We start from the raw sequence: 22264 nt of genomic DNA, 5'->3' as shown, positions 1-22264 counted from the left end.
TTTTATGTCTTGAGGACCACCAGTCTGATGGAGGTGTGCCTTTTATGATGTCTGTAAAACCCAACAACCTCTAATTTGATCTGCTTGGAAGCTTAGACCTTCTCCTTTAGAAAGGCACATCAATATGATGTTAATAGGAATTTTCCTGTTTGTTTTTAAAGCACAGGTTAATGTGGAATTACAACAGAACATTCTGATGGGCGAATGCATGTGAAATTGCCATGAACTGCAAACAGATCCATTCTTCCATCTGATGGCTGGAATCCTGTTTGCATCTTACATGTGTGTAAGTCCCAAGATGGAAGCAGTGGGACATTTTTTTGTCTGATGTAGAATATCTCCATTTGGTTCAAGATTGCATAAGTGAAGTCGTGAATATGGGACTTCTGTTCTTTATAGCAGAATATCGAACAATATAGGAGCACACACAGGTATTCACGCAGTTGCACATTTCACTATACAAAGATGTCATTTAACATAAGAGTTGTGAAACAGAATGTGTTTTTGTTGTGTGCCTTCAGGTCATCTCCTAGCATAGATGAACCTATCATGCAGTTTGCTTGGTAAGATTTATTCAGAGGGGGGTTTGCCGTTGCCTTCCTCAAAGGATGAAAAACTGTGCCTTGGTCAAAGTCATCCAGGGGGTTTCCATTTCCAAGTAGAGACTCAAACCTTGGTCTCCGAAAGTCCTAATCTTACACTCAGGCCACTACATCACTGCATACCTGTGGAGATTTATGCTTTGCAATTCCAAAGTAGAATATTGGTCACTTTGCAAGAGACTATGGACCTTATCACACTAGTGAAATCCTGTTCAGAAACAGGATTTAAATTCATTTTAATATTTTTAAAAAACGCAATTGCGGGAAGTTTTTCACACGACAGACCTGCCGAAGTGAAATAATGCGGGGGAAAAACTGAAGGTAAAATTGAGGAAAATGGCAGCTTCTTACTTTCAGGAAGTTCCAAAAGTAAAAAGCTGCTGTTTTCCTTTGTTTTACCTTCAGTTTATTTTTGTGTTATTTCACTTTGGCAGTAATGTCATGTGAAAAACCTCCCGCATTTGTGGGTTTTGTCTAATTTAATTCTAATTTAAATCCTGTTTCCATTTGGGATTCCTTTAGTGTGATAAGGTCCTTTGAGAAATTTCCAGAAAGTTTGAAATCTTGGGAAACAATATGTTGTGGGGAGCATGGAAATGATTTATTTTCCGAGAAAAATGGGGGGGGGGTGAATATGATATTAGCATCCTTTACAGACTGACCAAGAATTGTAATGATCAGCGACTATATCTTGTCATGGAGTGGGGGGGGGGGGGCTTTTATATATTTATATAGTTAAGTGAAGTAAATGTATGCATAATTTGTTTTAAATATTTTATCATTCTAAGAGAAACATTCCAAAAGTCAATATTTTCCCATTTTTCCAACTTCCAATTTTTCTGTTTAAAAGGGGGCTTTGAGGAAAAAATGGATGGAGGAAAAACACATTTCCCTCAATTTTTTTCTGTATCTTTCTTAGACCTTCACATCTCTACAAAAGGTTGGCTATGGGAGGTAAGCCATCTAAAAGTTGTCAGGAAAAGAAAGAGTTACTTTATTATTGTTGTCTTTTGATGTCCCAAGAAGAAGGAGAAGCCCTTTTGAGATAAGTTTATCCTGTGCCAAAATAACTTGGCTGCTTTTGGATACTGTGTACCTTGACTCTGGTAGCTTTGAGGGCAGTGTCATGTGCTGTTCTGCCTCAGACAGCAAGTTTTTGGGCCAAACCTGGTTTTGTATTCCCTGGATATTTGGTTAGAGCATCTGCCAGTATTTATTCCCAAAAGAAAATATTTGTACAACTTTGACCTGGTCCTCACTGGCTGTTTGTGGAGGCTAGGAGAACTTGATCCTTTTGTAATTTCCTTCCAAAACCTTTTTGACTTCTCAGTATTCACCTAGGATATTGCACTTTCCTAAAAATTAATCAGGATGAATAAGATTCTTCTCCTCGGATTTTCTGCTCTGTTCTGCTGGTCTGTCGGTAAGTGTGAGTGTGTACTTATGTGGAAGTACAGAGAGAAAGGAACAAAGGGGGAAATAGATGCAAAGGTGCTTTGTTCTCTACAGCATACAGAATTGGAAAGAGTTACTTCATTTTCTCTCACTTACTAAAACCATATCCTGTACATGGGATGATGGTTTAGGAGGGCGTCTTTAAAAAAGGAAGGAAGGAAGGAAGGAAGGAAGGAAGGACCCATGAATAAAATAGTAGCATAGTATACCTTCCAACATTTCATGGCTGAAAATCACAATGGCCAAGCAACTTCAGAGTGTGTTCAAGATTGCCAAGTTAATAATAAAGAAGAACAGATAAGCTAGGAGAGGCTACAGCTGTTTGGTTTTGCCTCAGCCTACTGGGAAGGATAAATTCCACCTTTTCTCCTCTCCTTCAAGCTGCATTAATGTAAGCTGAAGACAAAAGGGCTTTGGGAGGAGAAGAGAGAAACAGATACATTTTTAAAGCGTCTGGAAAAGGTAGGATGACAGAGAATTAATTGGGATTGGCCCTAACAAATTGGGACAGTTAGAAGATATGCATTATCCTTCCTCTAGCAAATAAAAATATTCATATTTTGATAGATTTTTAACATGTCAACTGGTCCACTGCTCAAAGAAAGCTAAGCATCTGTGTACTGGCTACTTCTTCTATTGCTGTGATTTTGCCTCTGCATTTAGTTTATCGTTTTATCTTAAAATGTATTTTAATCTATTTATTTTTATGTTTTGTCAAGATCTTGTTTTTGAACTGTGATTTATCTTTGTTGCTCAACTTGGATACCTTTTGGGGTGGAAATCAAGAGTATAAAACAAATTATTGATTTAAAAAATAAGTAAAATAAACACTGATGAGATCCAGACCAGGTTAGCTGCAGCAAGATTGCCTTTTTTGTGCTTCCAGACCATGAAAATGATGTCTTGTGTGTTGATTTGGTCCTTATTTACTTATTTGAAATATACAATATGTTGATTACCGTATATACTTGTCTATAAGTCTAAAAATTTATGCCCAAAAATTGACCCCAAAATCCCTTATTTACAGGTCACTATGGCAATGTGATAGCAGCTTTTCCCAGATTTCCCCATGCAGTCGGCAGAACAGTTTATTTCTCTTTTGTGCCAAGCAGAAAGGGTCCTGAGTGACTAACTGATATCGCTGTTTGTTTAAGAGTCCTCTCCTACCCATGTGTCTGGCTGAAATGAAAGTTGAAACGATGATGCAAAAAGCCTCAGTGAGAGTCTCTCTTGCCATACACACACATACACACACTGACAGAGCCTCCAAGTTTTACCCTTGACTTATCCACAGGATCATGCCAAAATCCATAATTTTGGCCCCAAAGCGTGACCTCGATTTATGTATGAGGTCAACTTATACTTGAGTATATACAAGTAACACCTCCTGAAATTCCCTCCTTTTCACAACCATTCAAGGTATAGGAGCCTTCTCCAGTTTCCATTCTAATAATCCTAGTGCTATCATTGTATCATTGAGTTTCAGTTAAGATCAGATAAGGATTCTGACAGGAGAGGTAGTTCAGTTCAGGTAGTCCAGAGGGGATTGTGATATTGGCCCGAAAAGCGGCAATCTGGGGCTGATTTTAAGGCTCAGGATTGCGGAGCAACCACTTGCTCCTGAGCCCTAGTACATAACAGCACCACCATCATGATGTGAGCACAGTGCAGTGTCTACACGTTGCAGTGTCGCACTTGTGTCATTGATGCGTGACAGTGCACCAATGACACACTCATGGTGTCTTCTACGCACACCAAAAAGAACCTGCTTTTATCAGATTCTTTTTGGTGTGGAGGGAGGCCGTGTGGCTTGGCTGCTGCAGCCTCCCTCAGAAGCAAAAACAGGTGCCTCCAGCCCATCCTTTCAGGACAGTCTGCTGAGACCGTCAGTTAGACTAAACAGGTCTGGTTGGTATCCCTAGTGAAAAAGAGTGTGTAGGAGACAAATTATTTAAAAGCCTGCAGATTGTTTGTTGTTAATGTAACCACACAAAGCTTGAAGTAGCCTGCATAAGATTCTTTCTTAATGTTATTTAATAAGGTTACCATTTATTTTTACAGCCCTTATACACTTCCAAATACCATTAATACAGTAAACGTAGGTCAAGTGTCAGTGACTAGGGGCCTTCTGTGGCTAAGAGGGGAAGCTAATCTAAGGTATGAGAGAAGGTCCCATCACAGGAGGGAAAGGGAGAAAGAGGAAGGAAAGGAAAGAGAGAAGAAGAGAGAGGGTAAAAAAGGGAGGAGTGGGGAGGAGGAATAGAGGGACAGATACGGAGGGAGACCTATTTAATAAGTGAATTGCTATTCCTAAAGGCTTCAGAGGCTGCATTTGCACTACATAAATAATCCAGTTTGACACCACTTTAATTGCCATGGCTCAGTGCTGTGGAATTTGGGGAATTGTAGTCCTTTCGTACAATTACCAGAATGTCATAGCATTGATCATGTTTCTGCAGTGTTAACAGAGAAGCAATTTGCCTTCATTTTTTTCTTCTGAATATAAAACTGCATGTTAGGGAATCTGAATATATCAAGGGCTACAAAAACTGTCTGGGTAGAGCTCACACCATTCCACAGACTGACTTTGTCCCTGTCTCCATTTGAAATATATTGGTTTAAACAGATATTATTTCCACAGTAGCCAAAATGCCCCTCCCTTCTATTTTTATATAGGTTAATTCTGTTAATAAAATCTGTAGAGTCCTCCTAATGTAGAATTGGTTCAGAATTATAAATGTTTGAAAGAAATGATCCACAAAATGATAAAGTGGCTTTAGAAATGAGCTATACCCCAAAACAATATAACCACTGTGAAGGTTATGTAATAATTTATATTGATTTTTTAAAAAACTAAATGGGTTCCAAGATGTACAATTCCAGCCATAGTGTTTGTATAGGATCTTCCTCCTGATTTCAGGCATTCGATCATTGGTCTTTTTTAACACGTTCTTATTCTCTTTCAGCTCAAGGTATCGTATGTAAATTTTGTCGATATGGAAATGGAAAGGGCTGTTTTTCTTCAGTAGATGTCTGCAAGACAGAATTTGGGATATGTAACACAGTTGCAAGCTACCTTGGTAAGATCTAGGGATATAAAATCAGCGGGGCCTGGAGGTGTGAATCAGATGAAGCTTGTGAATTCATCCCAGTGCTGCTGAAAATTTTGACAATTCTTTGTGCTTTCTTTGCTTGGCTTCATAGAAGCATTGAATCATACAGTTGGAAGAGACCCCAAGAGTCATCCAGTCCAAGCCACTGCCATGCAGGAACACAGAATCTGAATATGGATGTGATGGCTTAGTAGTTAAGATACCAACTCTGACAATTGTAAGATCAGATGGTTGGCAGTTCAAGGCCTGAGGGCTGCATGATGGGGTAAATTCCTGTCACTAGTTCCAGCTTCTTGCCAACCTAACAATTTGAAAGCATGCAAATGCAAGTATTGAGAAGGTAACAGAGATTGATGCAGTCATGCGGGCCACATGACCACTAGAGCAGTCCTCAGGCAATGGAGATGAGCACTGCCCCCTACAGTGGGTTACAACTAGACATTCATGTCAGGGGACTACCTTTACCTTTAGGGAGATAGAGGAGAGTCCTCAGCCATGTGGGGCAACCCAGGTATCAGGAAAGACCTCCAACGAGATTCTATAGCTGAATATGGTGTCTGTGTTTAAAACAGCACAGTGTCTTCCATGAAGCTTATCCAAATTATTTTAAAATTCTGAATTTTAAATGATGAGTTTTGAATGTGGATTGTTTTTAAATGTGTGTACGGATTCAGGAGGCAAGATGCTCTTCATTCCACCAATAGGTGCAAAAAGCCATGTTTTCTTAGGGAAATGTAAAGTCAACATCTTTGTTTTCTATGCCAGTACTCACTTTTTGCATTCTTTCTTTTTCCCTCACAGGTGATGAGCTCTATTACATGAGTTATGGCTGTCTTGATCATGAATTTGCAAGCTGGTATTGCAACACAACTGACAAGGATGGAAAATATACACACATCGAAACTTGTTGTGAAACTGACAAGTGTAATGGAAAAATCCCACCCCTGCCTCGTGTTAGGAATTAACGGATAAGAGAAAACTGATACAAAGCTCTAGCTGGCTCATCAAGTGAGAGATGGTACAGTCTGTCCATTTCGCTTTGTCTTACATTATTTTTCCCCAAAACTTGTCAAGTTACTTTTTAAAAATAATTTACTCCTGTTAGTTGTTATAATGTTGGAAAGTAATCCATTACCATTACTCATTAAACAATTGATGAAGGAATTCCCTGCATCACTTATTGCATTCCTCAATACTTTTCAGTTATAGAGCTGAATCTCTTCTATCCAGAATTGTTAAACCCAAAATATTCCAAAACACAAAACTTTTTTTCACGGATGGGTAAGATAACGACATCTGTGCTTTCTGATGATCCACTATACACACACTTTGTTTCATGCACAAAATTATTTAAAATATTGTATAAAATATTGTAAATATTGTATCAAGTTATCTTTAGGCTAAGATCACAGAGGATCTTAACAATATCAATCTAGACAACGAGGACACAGAAATAGGAAAAGAGTTCCTATACTTTAGATCAAATATAGATCAGAATGGGGACTTCAGTCAAGAAATCAGAAGAAGACTAAGAATGAGGAGGGCAGTTATGAAAGGATTAGAGACGGTTCTAAAGAACAAAGATATACTACTAAAGGGAGAACTGGACAAGATTCTAAAGTCTAAAGATATAACACTGACTACCAAAGTTAGGATCATCCAAGCCATTGTATTCCTCCTCACCATGTATGGGTGTGAGAGCTGGACAGTGAAAAAGGAAGACAGAAAGAGAATCAATTCATTTGAGATGTGGTGCTTGAGAAGAGTGCTGAGGATCCCATGGATGGCCAAAAAGATGAAAAATGGAAACTCCCATTAATACCAAATGATGAGTCCATAACTGTTTAAGGACAGGGGGGAAATGGGATAAGCACACAGGGAGTGATAATCTCCCCCCTCTAAAGTGAGAAATCCATAGTTGTAATACTTAATGTCAGTAGTGTTAGAATCCTGTTAGTATTCTACCAAATAGTGTTTAGGGTTGAGGTATAGTGGTTGGGGATGATGGGGCTTTAGCTGCAGTTAGGAATGTAGATAGTGATGTCTAGTGCATAGCAGGGCCAGGTGTCATATCGGGTGGCCTTGAGGGCCTGGCTCTCTGAGCGGGGAATGTGGTTTCAGTTCTGTGGGAGCCAGGAGGGGCTTTGCTTGGCGGGCTTCTGCATGGGAGGGGATTTTGGCTTTTGGGAATTCTGTTACTTTGTCTGTGGGGAGGTGTGGTTAGTCTCAGCTAAGAAGCTGAGTGAGGCACATGTCTGATTCTGGATCTATCAATAAAGTGCTGTTGATTATATAATCAAACTGACTGATTGATTGTCTGGGATTCTGGGTGCTAACTCTGACAAGTAGTTTTCATTTATAATTTTTTAAATAAAACATCATGTATGTATACGGAGCTTTACAATGTACAAGAGCACTGATCCTTGTCCCATGGAGCATAAAATCTAAAATTTGGTAGAAGAGAAGCAACAATTTAAAAAGGAATAGAACTGGATGTGGCAACATACAGGGAACAAGTGAATAAGGCAGGCTATGCTAGCTGGGCAAATATAAGAGTTGTAGTCCTTAAAAGTATATTTTCCTTGTTCTGGGCTTAATAAGGACACATAAAGTGGGCCCTTGGTATTTGGTGGGGTTTGGTTCTGGGAGCTCCCATGGATACCAAAATCTGTGGGTGGGGAAGTCTCATCATTTACCTTGCCATAGTATAATGGTGTCCCTTATATAAAATTTCAGAATCAATGTTTACTTTTTGGAATATTTATTAATTTATTTATCTCTGTCTTCATGCTGTGAATGGTTGAATCTGTGGATACAGAAGGACAACTGTATATGCATCTTTTTTCCTATTGGTTTTATTTTCATCATTAATAGAAAAGAGGAGACTGCAGCAGAAGAGCTTTAGAAGTTTCTGTCTGGGTTTTCAAAACACGGTTTGTTTGTTGATGACAGCCAGCATAAATAACAACAAAACAATAAAATCACAAGCCTGTGTTATCTATAGGAGACATAAATGAGTCATAGCCAGGGCAAACACGAACTATTAAACTCTGCATAGTGGTCTGCCAAGTGCTAGCCAGATAGTCATGGAAAACTGGGAATGAATTTAATTGGATTACTTCAATTAAGGACGCCATAGTGTTCTACTGTACATAGAGCCCTGTAAGACCTGTTAAAAAGGATCTCACAGGGTTAAACTGAATTAAGGAAAAGGACAAAAGTAAGGCAAGGTAAAACCACAATTTTTAACGGTTGTGATGGCACTTTCTGTGATACAACCTGTGCCAGCAGCCAGATGGGCGGCTGAGTCAGTAAATTAAAAACGGGGGTCCACAGCCCATATACAGCCTGTAGGCCATTGGTTGCCCAACAAAAAAAGGTTTCTGGGTTCCCTTTTCTGATGGAAAGGGCATCATTGCCAGCATTAATGTGCCATCCACCAGCCCAAAGCCATGGTAAGGCCAGCTAAGAGTGGGAGGCTGGGATTGCTGGCCATTCCCCCATTGCATAGGTCAAAGTCGCAGCAAGTGCGGTTATAGCTCATGTCAAAGACGTTGTCCCTCTGTTCGGTCTTGTTGCAAAGCTCTGAGTATTTGCTGCAGCCATGTTTTGTGAATAGCATTACGTTGCCTGGAAAACAGAAAGGAGAAAACAAGAAACATGAGATGTCAACTATAATACCCATTCCATTATTCAAAATTTATGGGAAAAGTGGCCACCTTGACAACCCACATGTTTCGGGCCTGTCTCACACATCTCTGTTGGATAAGACTGAACTTGAGATGGTGAACATGCTGTAGCACATGTATTCCTGTGGAACGTGGATTGCAGAATCCTTATTAGCATCATGGCCAAATATTAACAGCTCTGCAGTGGCGTCAGAAAGGTTGCTTTGTGTCCAATATATCCTGCCAGTAGTTTAATATTTAGTCTGGATGTTCAAAGAAATAGATGTGGCTGGGAACAAACTGGGAGACTATTAGCAACCTCTGAGAGGCATATATGGAATTCTCCACCAGAGAGCACTAGTGCCTCCCTAAACTGGATCCCGTAGGATGCACTCATGGTAGTGAAAGTGGTATCATGCTGTTATACTTCCAGATACTGTATATACTCTTTGGAGGTCTTTAAGCAGAGGCTGGATGGCCATCTGTTGGGGATGCTTTGATTAAGATTTCCTGCATAGCAGGGAGTTGGACTGGATGGCCCTTGTGGTCTCTTCCATCTCTATGATTCTACTCATATGTAAGTCTAAAAATTTAAGTCAAAAAATTGACGCAAAAAAACCAATTCAACTTATCCACAGGTCATATAAGTACTGTACTTTTAGGGTGAGCATAAATAGTTATGCCTGATGCAATTTTCTAAGTTCTTTGGCATCACTTTCCTTTGCCCCTAAGTTTTACCCTCCACTTATCCACAGGTCATATCAAAATCCTTAATTTTCATCCAAAACCTATCCTCGACTTATACATGAGGTCGATTTATAGTCAAGTATATATGGTACTTCCAGATTGTTAACTGTTGAGGAATCTGAAAAATATTAAGACATTTGTGTGTGCTATAATTGGGTAGTGTGGAAAGTGCACAGTTTGCAGCACATTATTACTTCTACAGTGGTGTCACTAAGGTTGGTATCATCACAGTGTGGTAGCTCGTGCTGTCACTCCCAGACTGTCTGGCACATATTCCAGCCAACTCTTTCCACGCCTGGCCACCATTGATGAGGGTGGAGTGTTGCTGCCACCAAAGCCCTTTCTGGGTCGGGTTGGGCTTCTGGCTGGGTGGAAAGGGAGGCAATGTAATAGGGGTGGTCACAGACTCTTTTTGCAGAAGGAATGGAGTCTGTGGCTGCCACTGCCACCAGCACGTCCCTTTCCCAGCCTTCCTTTCCTGGCCTGCAGAGTCCTGCCAGATCTGGAATGGGTTGCCAAGCGGCAGCAACACTACACCCCCACCATCAGTCGCAGACAATGAATGGCAGAGACACCCTGGCTGGCAGAAGAAGGCAACTGGGGGCAGGGGGGCCTTGGGACTGATGATGACTGACTGCCCCACTGGGTGTTCACCCCCTCTAAGATATCACTCAGTGTGATCCGCACCCCTGATGAAGCCACTATACTTCAGATAAGTGGTGGGAAATACGTGGCCCTCCAGATGTTGTTGGGTTGCAAGTCCCATAATCCCTGAGCCTATGTTGGCTCAGATGTCTGGGAATTGCAATGCAACAACATATAGACACCCATATGTTCTCCCCAGCTCAGTACTTTAGATTCCATGGCTAATACTATATTAAAAGGAGAATTTAGTTCTACATACAAAAGCATTGTGAACATGGATGAAAATTATCTGGCTCTTCAGACATTGTTGGACTGCAACCCTCAGAATCCCTGGTCAGCGCAGGCAATGCTGAGGATGCCAGGAGTAGCACAGTTAAACAACATTCAGAGGAGCTGCACAATTTCCACGTTTGATGAGGAACACAAGGAGGGCCGGCAATGCCTAATGCTGAGCTGACTTCCAGAAGGATTTGTGTGTGAGAATTCCAAAAGTTAGTGAACAATGCATCTGCATTCAAATTTAGTTCTAGTTCAATATTTGTTGTCTCATTCTCTGGAGTGCTAGTAATTTGGGAATAGAAGGAAAATTTCATACCAGGGACAGAATTCTTTGGGGGGCAGTGCTCCTAGAACTCATACATTCACTGTGTTCCCATTCTCTTTGTTATTTTGACTTCTTTTGGGATGTCTTAACTGTATTTCTAAATGTCCAGCTGAAGTTTTAAGTTACTGGAATGCTAGAAGTTTGGTGACTGAAGGAAAATATAATCTGGGGGTGGCAGAATTCTCATGGGGGAGCAATATCCTTATTTTGTCATCCCCCCATAGTAGGATGGGAACTTGGGAGAGAACTGTGTATATACAGAGTATTTTTTTTCTCTTCTGGGTATCTCTCACCATGGCACAACTGATACACCCCCAAATCAGAGGAATCTCATGTTACCTGTGTAAACTTTGGTTGTCTCACAGTACTGGCCTTCCTTAGCTCTGCAAGGATCATCGGAACTGAAGCAGAGTTTGCCGACTTTAAATTTGCATACTTTGCACAAAAGACCTTGAGCTAGAAATAGAAAAAAGAACAATAAACATTTCACTGAAGGAGAAACAACTTGTGTCTTTTTGTTGCTGTTGCTGTTGTTATATTTATTTATATCCTGCTCCCCCCCAAAAAATTAGGACTCAAGACAACTTTCAACTTAAAAGAACAATACAGTTGAAATCATACAAAAGTGAGCATTAGAAGAGAATTAAGCTATCACACTATTAAAACACATCACTCTAAAGAATAAAATGCAATTTTTAAAAAATGATAAAAAATGTAAAAACAGTACATATTAAAACAATTAAAAATACGAAAACATATTAAAAAATAAAAATAAAACTATAAATAAACCCTTTAAAACCAGCACTACACAGCATTAAGAGCCCAATTTCAACAGTTTGTAAAGGCTTGGTGGAACAAAAATGTTTTAACATGTTGCCAGGAAGACTGCAAGGATAGGTACAGCCTGGCCTCTCAAAATCAACACTTTGAACTGTGTCCAGAAACCAACCAGCAGCCAGTAGAGCTGTTGCAACAAGGGAGTTGTGTGCTCCCTATAGTCAATTCCAGTCAACAACCTGGCTGCACTTCTTTGAGACAGCTGTAGTTTCTGAGCAGTTTTCAAAGTCAGCCCCATGTAGAGTGCATTACAGTAATCCAAATCGGATGTAACTTAGGCATGTATCACAGTGACCAGATATGACGTTTCCAAGAACAGATGCAGTTGGAACACTAGCTTTATCTCTGCAAAGGCACTCCTGGTCACTGCTGAAATCTGGGCCTCCAGGCTCAGAGATTAATCCAGTACTCCCAAAACTGCATTATCGGGAGAGTGTAACCCCATCTAACATAGAGTGAATCCCTATTCCCGATTGTATCTTTTAACTAACCAGGAGTACCTCTACCTTGTTTGGATTAAGCTTCAGTATGTTTCATTTCAGCTGCCAGGCACCAATTTAGCACAGGAATAGTTTCCTTGGAATTAAATGGAAAAGAGTGATAGATCTTTGCCAGGATGGCATTCTGGTTTGAAAGATTACTTTGCAGTGCACTGCCACCCAGTGGCCAAACCAAACCTCATTTTAGTGTCACATTGTAGCTGGAATATATTGGAATTGTTCCTTAGTGCTCCTTCTTTTTGGATAGCAAAAGTAGGGCTGGATGAAGACCCTTGGAGGCAATAAGCACTTAAAAGATTTTGGTGCACCAATATATATCTAATAGGTCTAATTCAAAATATTTTACTTTTTTTCAAAGTGAATCAAAGCCTACATTAAGATGGCAAATATTGTTTTTTCCCAAGCCTTTAGGGCTTAAGAGCAGGGTATAAATACTGTAAACAACAACAACAACAACAACAACAACATAAATGGTCTCAAAATTAATGTATATCATTAACATTTATTATTACTATTTTATTATTGTATCTATATGTGTACATAAATTTTTTATTTATTTATCATGGGAACCTTTTATTTCCTGGAACCTGATTCAGCTGCACCATTTGCAGTTTTGCACCATATGTTTCATGGTAAATCTGGCAATGGGAAAATTCTGTGATGCCCCCTTCCCTTGATGCCCTAAGATTGTGCTTATATTTGCTTAGTGGTTAATCCAGCCTTGAGCAGAAGAGCAACCAGAGTTTTGTTTTGTTTCATGCCTGATGATGTCGAAGACATGAGTGAAAATATCTGGCTCATTAACACACCTCAAAGCCCTGATTCTCAGGTTTTTATTTTTATTTTTTACTTCTGGAAAGTCTACCTTTCCCATTCAACTCCTGAGCCTTTGGGTGTATCCACGCTGCAGAAATAAAGCAGTTTGACATCACTTTTACCATAATGGAGCCATCATGTAGAATCCTGGGATGTGTAGTTTGGCGAGACACCAGTGCTCTCCGATAGACTAGGCTGAATACCTCCGCAAACTACAAAGCCCAGAATTCCACAGGATAGAGCCATCACAGTAAAAGTGGTGTCAAACTTCTTTATTTCTGCAGTGTGGTAATAGTCTTTGTGAGGGAGAGGTATTAGATTTACACTAGACTATAAATGAATACGATCAAGGTAAGAATTAAGATTGTTTCAATTTGTTATTGGGAGAATGAAGAAGCAGAGATATTAATTGTTGAGGGGAATCCATTGAAGAAATGTGTACTTGATAGGACTGATCTGATAAATTAATTGGTAAGCAGAAAAATCTATAGGTAAATTAACAGGGGTAAGGTAAATCAATCAACCGAGGGAATGTAGTTGGACCAGGGGTATTTGCAGGATATTATTGAGTTTCTTTTTAACACCTCAATACTGAAAAATAGAAACCAGTGGTTTAACATGCTATCATATTTTACATGCAGAGCTGACTGTAATTAAAAATCAACTAACAGCTGTAACTTTTCAAATGATTATCAGAATTTAATGAACTTTTCAGAAACAGCAGCATCCCTCACTTCATGCCAGGCAACTTTCTAGACAATGGGCTGTTCTTGTCTTGTTCAAATGCACGGGGTCATGAACAATCTTAGCACTAAATGCATCGAGGCTAGTGTGTAGGTGTCTTTTGGGACTCTGCCTAGCACAAGGGTGGAGAACATAATACAGTGGACCCTTGTTATACACTGGGGTTTGGTTCCAAGATCCCCCGTGTATAACAAAATCCATGTATGCTCAAATCCCATTAAATATAATGACATAGCAAAATGGTGTCCCTTATAAAAAATGGAAAATCAAGGTAAATTTATGCTTTTTTGGAACATTTTCAAACCGTGTATGCTTGAATCCGTGTATAAAAAATCCGTGTATAAGAAGGGCCGACTGTACAACATTCATGGCCTTCAGAGCTTTGCTCTGATCTCCAAACCCCTTCCCCATTTTTTAAAAATCAGACTCATTTTACAGCAATTTTTGACACAAAAAACAGCCAAAGGCTCCCCTAAACTACCTGCAAAAATCATCATCACCGCCATCACCGCCACAGCCATCATCTTTTATTATGTGCCTCCAAGTCATTTTTGACTCATGGTGACCCTGAGGCAAATTTATCATAGTGTTTTCTTGGGGGGGATGTTATTGCCATCCTCTGAGGCTGATAAAGTGTGACTTATCCAAGTTCACCCAGTGGATTTTTTATGTTCAAGGGGGGAATTGAGTTCACTGAATTTCTCTGAATCTTTTCTGCATTCTTTTCCCCTTTATTTATACTTGGATGCTAAATCCTTGTGTTTCCTTCCCACGTGAAAATCTTTGTGAATGTTTGGTATGTGTCTTCACCCTAGCATACACAGCTTGAAAGCATTTTCCTAACTGATACATGTGATTTGCACATTTTTAAATTTTACACTCACATTTAAAATATGTTTATGGTTTGCTATGCATTTGATTTCTTTGATATACAGAACAAGGCTCAGAAATGTTGAAACATCTAAGGTAAGGTACACTTTGCATTCTTAGGAAGTGAAAAAATTGTATTTATTGAGCAGGGCTGTGAGTGACAGAGTGACTTTGGACTTTACCACACAAAGTAAAGCTAAAAAGCAGAAATTTAACAAGATAAAAGTGTATTTGGCCAGTACTTATTACACAATGTTGTGTCCTTCCCACTGTTGCTTTCTATTCCATTTATAATTATAGTGAACCTTTTCATTGATGGGCAAAACCTGTCAATAGGCTCTCAATCTTGCTGCTGTTCTATTACTGCCTTTGTGCAATAGATCCCTTCTGCTGCAGTATGACTGCAACCACAATGTTGTAAATTCGCTCCTGGAGAGCTCCAAGGTCAACACAGCCTTCCCTTCTTTCATAGGATAAATTGGATAAATTCAGTAAATTGAGCACCCACCTTATTGGGGGCAATTGGCTTACACATTTTAAACCACTCAGGGTAGTGCTGGTAAACAGTATAGAAATCTACTTGCTATTAGTATTGCTATCCTTCCTCATTCATAATCTTTGTCATTTTGACCACATTTCATGTTCACCCATATCCCAGCTTTCATCTGTAAATTCAACTACAGGAAAAGAGATTCCACCTCAACATTAGGAAGAATGTCCTGACAGTAAGAGCTGTTTGACAGTGGAATATACTCTCTCGAAGAGTGATGGATTCTCCTTCTTTGGAAGTCTTTAAACAGAGGCTAGATGGCTATCTGTCAGGGGTGCTTTGATTGTGTCTTCCTGCATGGCATAACCGACTGGGTGGCCCTTGGGGTCTCTTTCAACTATTATTCTATGATTCTATGAAATATTGGATGGTATAAAGATTTTTCACCATCTATTAATTATTTTTCAAAGTAAAATTGAGTGTTCCATATTATTTTGATGTGTTGCTAGGGAGCTTGCCATTTTTGAAAAGTAGCTGGATGAGTGTGGCTGTGAGTCGCATGTGGGTTGCAATCACCCGGCGGCAGCAGCAGCAATTTGAATGTGATAATACCTGCTATTAATCTGAAACGAGATGGTATCCTGTCAGGTTTAAGTTGCGTTATTTGTAATCAATAATCTCCTTAGAGATCACTGCTTGTCTAGACCAGGGATGGACAACTGTGGTGGTTCCAGGGGCCAATATTCTGCCCACGGTATTCTCGGTGGGGCTTCATAGTCTGTGGAACCCCTTTTTTCAAGAAAGAGGAAGAAAGTGGTTAGACATCCACAGCTAATTTTGGAAAACTCTCAACCTACTTAAAAGATGAAATGCTGCTCCTGGTGGATACTAGGAGCATATTAATTGTTTTCTGTAGTTCCCACAACATTGTATAGCACTGCAGGCTTTTGTATTATATCACACTACCATAATGTGAAGGAGTTGGTAGGACCTCCAGAGATCATTCAGTCATGTAAGAAGTCTGCCATGGTTTCAGTATGGATGGTTTCGACAGCAACAGTAGCAGCAGCAAAATACTTTCCCTCCTCATTTATGTTATTAGCATCTCTGAAATGTGCTTACCTCAAGGGTATGCAGCATAGGCGAAACACTTAAAACATTAAATTGCATCTGGCCTTACTCACTGAACAGATATTTTGCATCAGATTATAAAGTCGGTGGACCTCAGAGTTCTGATAAAAACTGTAGTAGATACAACAAACCTGGGTCTCTTGAACTGTTGTAACACTTTGATACCACTTTAACTGCCATGATTCCATCCTATAGAAACCTAGGATTCAGACTCCGGGGAGAGGTACTTAGAATTCTCAGATGGAGAGCTTGAAAATAATTTGCTCCTTAACTAATTTAGGAGTTCACCAAAATCAAATGCAGCATTTCTGTATTCCAGGTTGGAATCCTCTTGGTAATGTAGGAGCTGTACAGATTGGCAGAAAGGGGCAGGGAGACACTTTCCAGGCCATTCCCTGCCAAGGAGGAGAAGGAGAGGAGTTTCCTTTTCGCTGGTCTGAACAGGCCTTAGACTAGTATAACTTATACTAGTATGGCCACTTTTTCAGATGTTGGGCAAGGAAGTAGTACCTCTTTGTGCAATGGGCTGTATAAATACTGCTCGATAGTGCTGGGACAGAGCTCCAAGACTTCCCAATCCAAATGACCACAGTTTGGCCAGGAGATCTCCCGCACACTCTTTTCCATTTGGCAACCACTGCCCTTCCAGACCTTTACTATAACTAGGCTGTTCAAACCTCATGCTCCACCAGTGTCAACTATGATTTTAGCCCCAGGTTTTTCGGGAATGATAGTGAAAAGATACTAGTCCCTCTCCAAACATCCTGCTTCGAGGCTTCCCATAACATCTAGTTGGCCACTGTAGGAAACAAGATTCTAACCGAGATAGACTTTTGTATGGTTGACAGGATTCTTCTTATATTCTTCTACTTATAAGGATTCTATGAACGACTTCAGTTCAAACTCACAGAAAACTAGAAAAGGACCACCAATTTCAATACCGGCTGTTTTGGTGCTTAAATTATCACCAACAGCTTTTGAAATCTTAGGGAAGAGCATACACAAATTTTTAGGTGACTGTTTCATGAATAATTGATCTGCCAGTTAGGAACTTCTCCCAGGTGTACTTTCTAAATGTCCAGTCTTGTTGTTTCACTGAAATAGAATCAAGCTAAATCAACCACTCTTGTTTCAAAGTGTTTATTCTAGTATTCTGATCTTTTCTCACACCTCATTCTCTCTTCTCTTGTAGGTGGCCAAGAAACTTTCTCTATTGCACCAAACAGTCGTGAGAAAACATTTAATGAGGTTAGAATTAATTAAGACTTTAAGTTAATGCATTTGCCCCTCCCATCCATACATACAGCTGTTCACTTCCCTGAACAGTTATAATACCTCTTTTGAAAGGGATTCATTTTGAGTTCTTCAAATCAAATCTGAAGCCATATTTAGGTCTTCTAAATATGGCTTCTACCAAAACATGGGCATTTTAGAACCTACACCCAAATAGATTTTCTCCATCAAAAAAGACTTCTTCCTTCCTTTATGGAATTTGGGAAACAGCTGAGTGGAGAAGGGCAGAGAACAATAACTCTTTCACATCTGGAGCAAAAGCACTACATAAGCAAAAGTCCAACTCCTACATTCAGATCTGGGTGTGTTGTGCCAAGATACAGAGATGAAATGTTAGTTGGAAAATAGGTGAATCACCATCTCCAAAGTTTCCCAGAGTGCTTGAATATGTAAAGATGTGGGCAGCCTGGATTCATGTGAGTAATAGCTCCTTTTTAGAGATTTCCAAGATTGCAGTGATGATATTTGTTCTTCTCTGCCTTCAAGTTAATTGTGACTTATTGTGATCCTATCTTGGAGTTTCTTGGCAAGATCGTATATTCAAATGAGATTTGCCATTGCCTTCCTTTTAGGCTGAGAGAGTGTGCCTCAGCCAAGGTCATCTAGCACTTCCATGACTGAGAGGGGATTTGAAAGTCCAGCACCCCAAGGTCCAGCACTCAAACCACTACACCACATTGGATCTTTTGGTAGTGTATGCCTACCATGAAAATGGGGGGAGACCTTCTCTTGAATAGACACCCCAGCACATGCTTCATTCCTCTCCCAGGGAACTTAGATGTCCTTTAAAATCAAAATGGAAAATAATCTTTCCTGTAATTGCCAAAAGCCACCTGAACAGTGAATAAAGACCAGAAGAAGAGAAAGCAGGACTCCTGCACCTCTCAAAGTCAGGTTGCAAAGTCAACTTCAGGAGGTGTTACCAGCATGACAAAGCTGCACTTATAGAAATGCCTTCTACAAAACATTACAAAACTCGATGGTTCCCTCTATGATTTGATCTACAACTTCCATCATCATTAACCATTTGCTGTCATGGCTGGGAATGTTGTGAAGCAAAATTATGGGAGGACATCACATTGGAGGAGGCTATTTCAGATTGATTATGTGTGGAATCTATGGAACCAGGGGTCACAGAATAATAGAATTATAGAGTTGAGAGACCCTTAGGGCCATCCAATCCAACCCTCTGCCATGCAGGAACACACAATGACAGCACCATCAACAGATGGCCGTCCAGCCTCTGCTTTAAAAACCTCCAAACAAAGGGAAACTTCGCTGCAGTTTGAGGCAGCCTATTCCACTGTTGAATAGCTCTCACTGTCAGGAAGTTCTTCCTAAAGTTTAGATGGAATCTCTTTTCCTGTAGGCTGAAGTTCCTTTCAGATTATACAGTTATAGCACTATGATTCCACATTTACTTCCTTTGCTGGCTTTTATGGAATTCTGGGCTTTGTAATTCTGTGATGCACTCAAGTTCTCTGGTTGAGACTTCTAAGTACCACACCCAAAACTGCAGATCCCAAGATTCCATAAGAGGTTGCCACGGCAGTTCAAAATAGAAATCATGTTGCTACAATTGTGTGGTGTGAAAAGGAGTCTGAACAGCTTCCCATAAATCTCCCTTCATTTTAGAAACTACAGACATTCAGTAAGTCCTTAATGGCCAAACAGTTGTTTTAGATCAGGGGTAGGCAATCTTTTTGAGCCGGGGGCCGGGTTGCTGTCCCTCAGACAACTGAGGGGCTGAAGTCAAAAAATAAATAATTAAATAATTTTAAAAAAATAAATATATATATAAACCAGGACAAATGTAGGACAAAATTTTCAAATGGAAGACACTTTTTTTAAAAAATGGAGGACACGTGAAAACATTTGCTGATTTTTTAAAAAATGTTAATATAAATGCATGTTTCTGAGGCTTCTATAGACAATTGCCCCCCAAAGGCCCCGGCGGCAATCGGCGGCAGGACCGGGCTGGGGCCGGTCCCAAGGCCTCGCCGGGCCGCATCCGGCCCGCGGGCCGCAGGTTGCCTACCCCTGTTTTAGATGATTTCAGTAATTTTCATGAAGCCAAGTGTTCCCTTCAAAGGGAATGAAAGTAAAAGGAAATTAGTCACCTGGTACCCACTGAATAGGGGTGCATCTACATTGTAAAAATCATGGAGTTTGATACTTTAAGTGTTCTATGGAATCCTGGGATTTGTAATTTTTGAAGCCCTTTAGCCTTCTCTGCCAAAGAGTGCTAGTGCTTCATAAAATTACAAATCCTAGGATTCTATCGGATAGAGCCATGGCAGTTAAAGTGGTGTCAAACCACATTATTTCAACTGTGTAGATACACCTCAGGGAACAAGTTCATGCAAAATATTCACAAAATCTCCTGATCTCTCAACACATCAAAGCAGCACAACAATACCATATATCAATAATTCTTTCAATGCCCTAGAGCAATAACTGCTGAACAAAATTTCATACATACAGTGTGCCCTTGGTATCCGCTAGGGTTTGGTTCCAGAACTATAGTTTTTTGTGCTATGTGGCAATGTTCTAGCAGAGTTTCTTCCTAGCGTTTTGCCAGCATCGGTGCCTTTGATTTCACATTGGAAATCTCTACAGGTTCCAGAACTGCCCCACAGATACCAAAATCCATAGATGCTCAAGTCAAATTAAATACAAAGGCATGAAACAAGTTTTGGGTTTAGAAATATTTGGAATTTTTGCATCCTGAATAAAGGGAGATTCTACCTGTATCTATTTATGGTGCAGTCTAGTGCCACACCCTACTTCTAGGTAGTGTAGTGGGGCTGCTGCGGGGAAGAGATTGTTTTGATAAAATTAAATCTGTAGTTCTTTAATTAATTTGTTGTTATAATTTTACTGCTACAGACTGGGAAGAGAGACTGCTTGAGGATCTTCACCTTCCTTTCCCAAAATAACTTGACCAGTTTGAGGCAGTTGATGGGTGGGGGTACCATTTGCTCTCTTCCACGAGCAGAAAAAGTCTGGGAGCAGCCATGTTTGCTAGGATCTCAGCAGAAAGTGAGCTTTTTCATAAAGCAAAATTCAAGTGTCATCTGTCACCAGATAAATTCATAAGAAAAACAAGTCTCATTTTAATTCAGAAACATGAACTTAAATCCGGGTTAATGCCTACCCTTTACTTCTCATCGCAGTCTTTTGGATCTGTACTATCAAATAATGTGCACACACACAGAGAGACAATACTCAAGACAATGTTTTTGGGACTGTGTTATTGAAGAACCACAACATGGGTGTGAATTATTGTCACGTAGTTTTCTCCAAATTAGGTCTAGAGTGTTAGTAAATTGAGGATAATCAAAGCATCAAAATCTACCCTTCTCATAACATTGAAAAGTTAGCCCTGATTTGATAACATGTTTTTAAAAACCTCCCACCCCTTCTAGAGCCCTTTCATGAATATTCATCTTATCTCCCAGAAAATCCCCTGTGTCCACCTTACTTTTAGAGCATGATACTTACCAGCTGTGAAGAAGAGTAGAACAGAAAAGCCCAGAAGAAAACATTTGTTCATCTTGAAAAACTTCACAAGAAAGTGAGAGCAGGAGGGAACACCAGAGGCAGCTAGGAATGTCCCTGTGAAAATGGCAAGGAGACTACAAAGGCAAAAATGCTCAACTCAGCAGCTCTTGAACAAGTACTCCTTCTAAGCAACTGTGGGGATGGGAGGTGTTAGGATGAAGTACTTTTACTCATGGAAGCAATTGGGAAAGAGCCAATGGAAGACAGGTGAGGACACAGACACACCTAAAATCAGAAAGATGGTGAGGAAGGAACATTTATAGGACTGCATGCAAAATAAAGGTGCAGAAAAATTCCAAGACTGGAAAACAAGAATCCACACCCACCCACCATCCCAGTTTGAAGTCCCTGCCATCCAAGCCCTGGCTTGTTATTGAGTGAAATGTAGGAATGGTTTTATAGACATTAATCCAGATTGCCCTCTCTCTGCTTGTAAACTCTAGAAAGCAAGGACTATAAAGCATGTGTGTGGTCATGACACACGACAAACTATAGATGGGCTGCATGTTGTAATAATAATAATAATAATAATAATAATAATAATAATAATAATAATAATAATATATTTATTTATATCCCATTACAAGAAAATTAAATAGATAATACATTCTTAACACAGAGGTGTATTTTATGTAGGGATTTTGTAAGTGTATACACTAGGATTTTCAGAAGTCAAGGTCTGGCCCCTCTTTTTTGGTCCTCAGGAGGAGGGGGAGAAATTGCAGGGTGAAAGTATTCTTCAAATACATCCCCCAACATACAGGATCTTTTCATGCCAATAGCTCCAGCTGGTCACTCTCTTTCCCATCTCTTCTCCACGATACTTCGTTTAAATTGTCAAGACCTTCCACATTGATCCTCCTATTTTCCTGCTCCTTCTGCTCCCCGTATCTCCCACCTTCTCCTCTCCTTCCCACCATGTCAGCCCTTCACCACAAAGCAATGATTAATCTCTTCCAAAGGTTCATCCAAAGGCTCAAGATTAACCCTGATCAAAATAAAGATATACAGTTAGGGATTTGTTCTCGACAAACCTATGCTTGTTCGTACTAATTGCTACATTGTCAAGAAGATGTTTCCCAATGGTCTCCTGTATAATCCATTCTAAAGAAATTCCAGATATTAAGGCCAGCTAAATTTGCCTTTTTAAAATAGAGGGACAATATTTGCTCTTCTCCAGTCCTC

General features: G+C 39.9%; 2 protein-coding genes across 3 annotated transcripts; one reads left to right on the top strand and one right to left on the bottom strand.

The window, feature by feature from the left end:
- Positions 1 to 238: 238 nt before the first annotated feature.
- Positions 239 to 7466, top strand: LOC121924048 (ly-6/neurotoxin-like protein 1). Of its 2 annotated transcripts, XM_042455111.1 has the most exons (4): positions 239 to 282; positions 1522 to 1556; positions 5024 to 5137; positions 5972 to 7466. In XM_042455111.1, the coding sequence occupies exons 1-4, from the start codon at positions 254 to 256 to the stop codon at positions 6133 to 6135; spliced, it is 342 nt and encodes a 113-aa protein (XP_042311045.1). In that variant the 5' UTR covers positions 239 to 253; the 3' UTR covers positions 6136 to 7466. The 2 variants fall into 2 exon arrangements, with proteins under 2 accessions (XP_042311045.1, XP_042311046.1); XM_042455112.1 differs by lacking the exons at positions 239 to 282; positions 1522 to 1556 and adding an exon at positions 1787 to 2025.
- Positions 7467 to 7947: 481 nt separating this feature from the next.
- Positions 7948 to 21204, bottom strand: LOC121923404 (lymphocyte antigen 6 complex locus protein G6c-like). The gene is made up of 3 exons (XM_042453811.1): positions 21020 to 21204; positions 11174 to 11290; positions 7948 to 8800 (listed from the first exon to the last, which is right to left on the bottom strand). Exons 1-3 carry the CDS (start codon positions 21069 to 21071, stop codon positions 8595 to 8597), a joined length of 375 nt encoding a protein of 124 aa, XP_042309745.1. The 5' UTR covers positions 21072 to 21204; the 3' UTR covers positions 7948 to 8594.
- Positions 21205 to 22264: the final 1060 nt, after the last annotated feature.

This window comes from Sceloporus undulatus, chromosome 2 (genome assembly GCF_019175285.1).
Source record: "Sceloporus undulatus isolate JIND9_A2432 ecotype Alabama chromosome 2, SceUnd_v1.1, whole genome shotgun sequence".
NCBI classification, from domain to species: Eukaryota; Metazoa; Chordata; class Lepidosauria; order Squamata; family Phrynosomatidae; genus Sceloporus; species Sceloporus undulatus.
The sequence above is the reverse complement of the archived record's forward strand: the minus strand, read 5'-3'. Positions and strand labels throughout refer to the sequence as shown.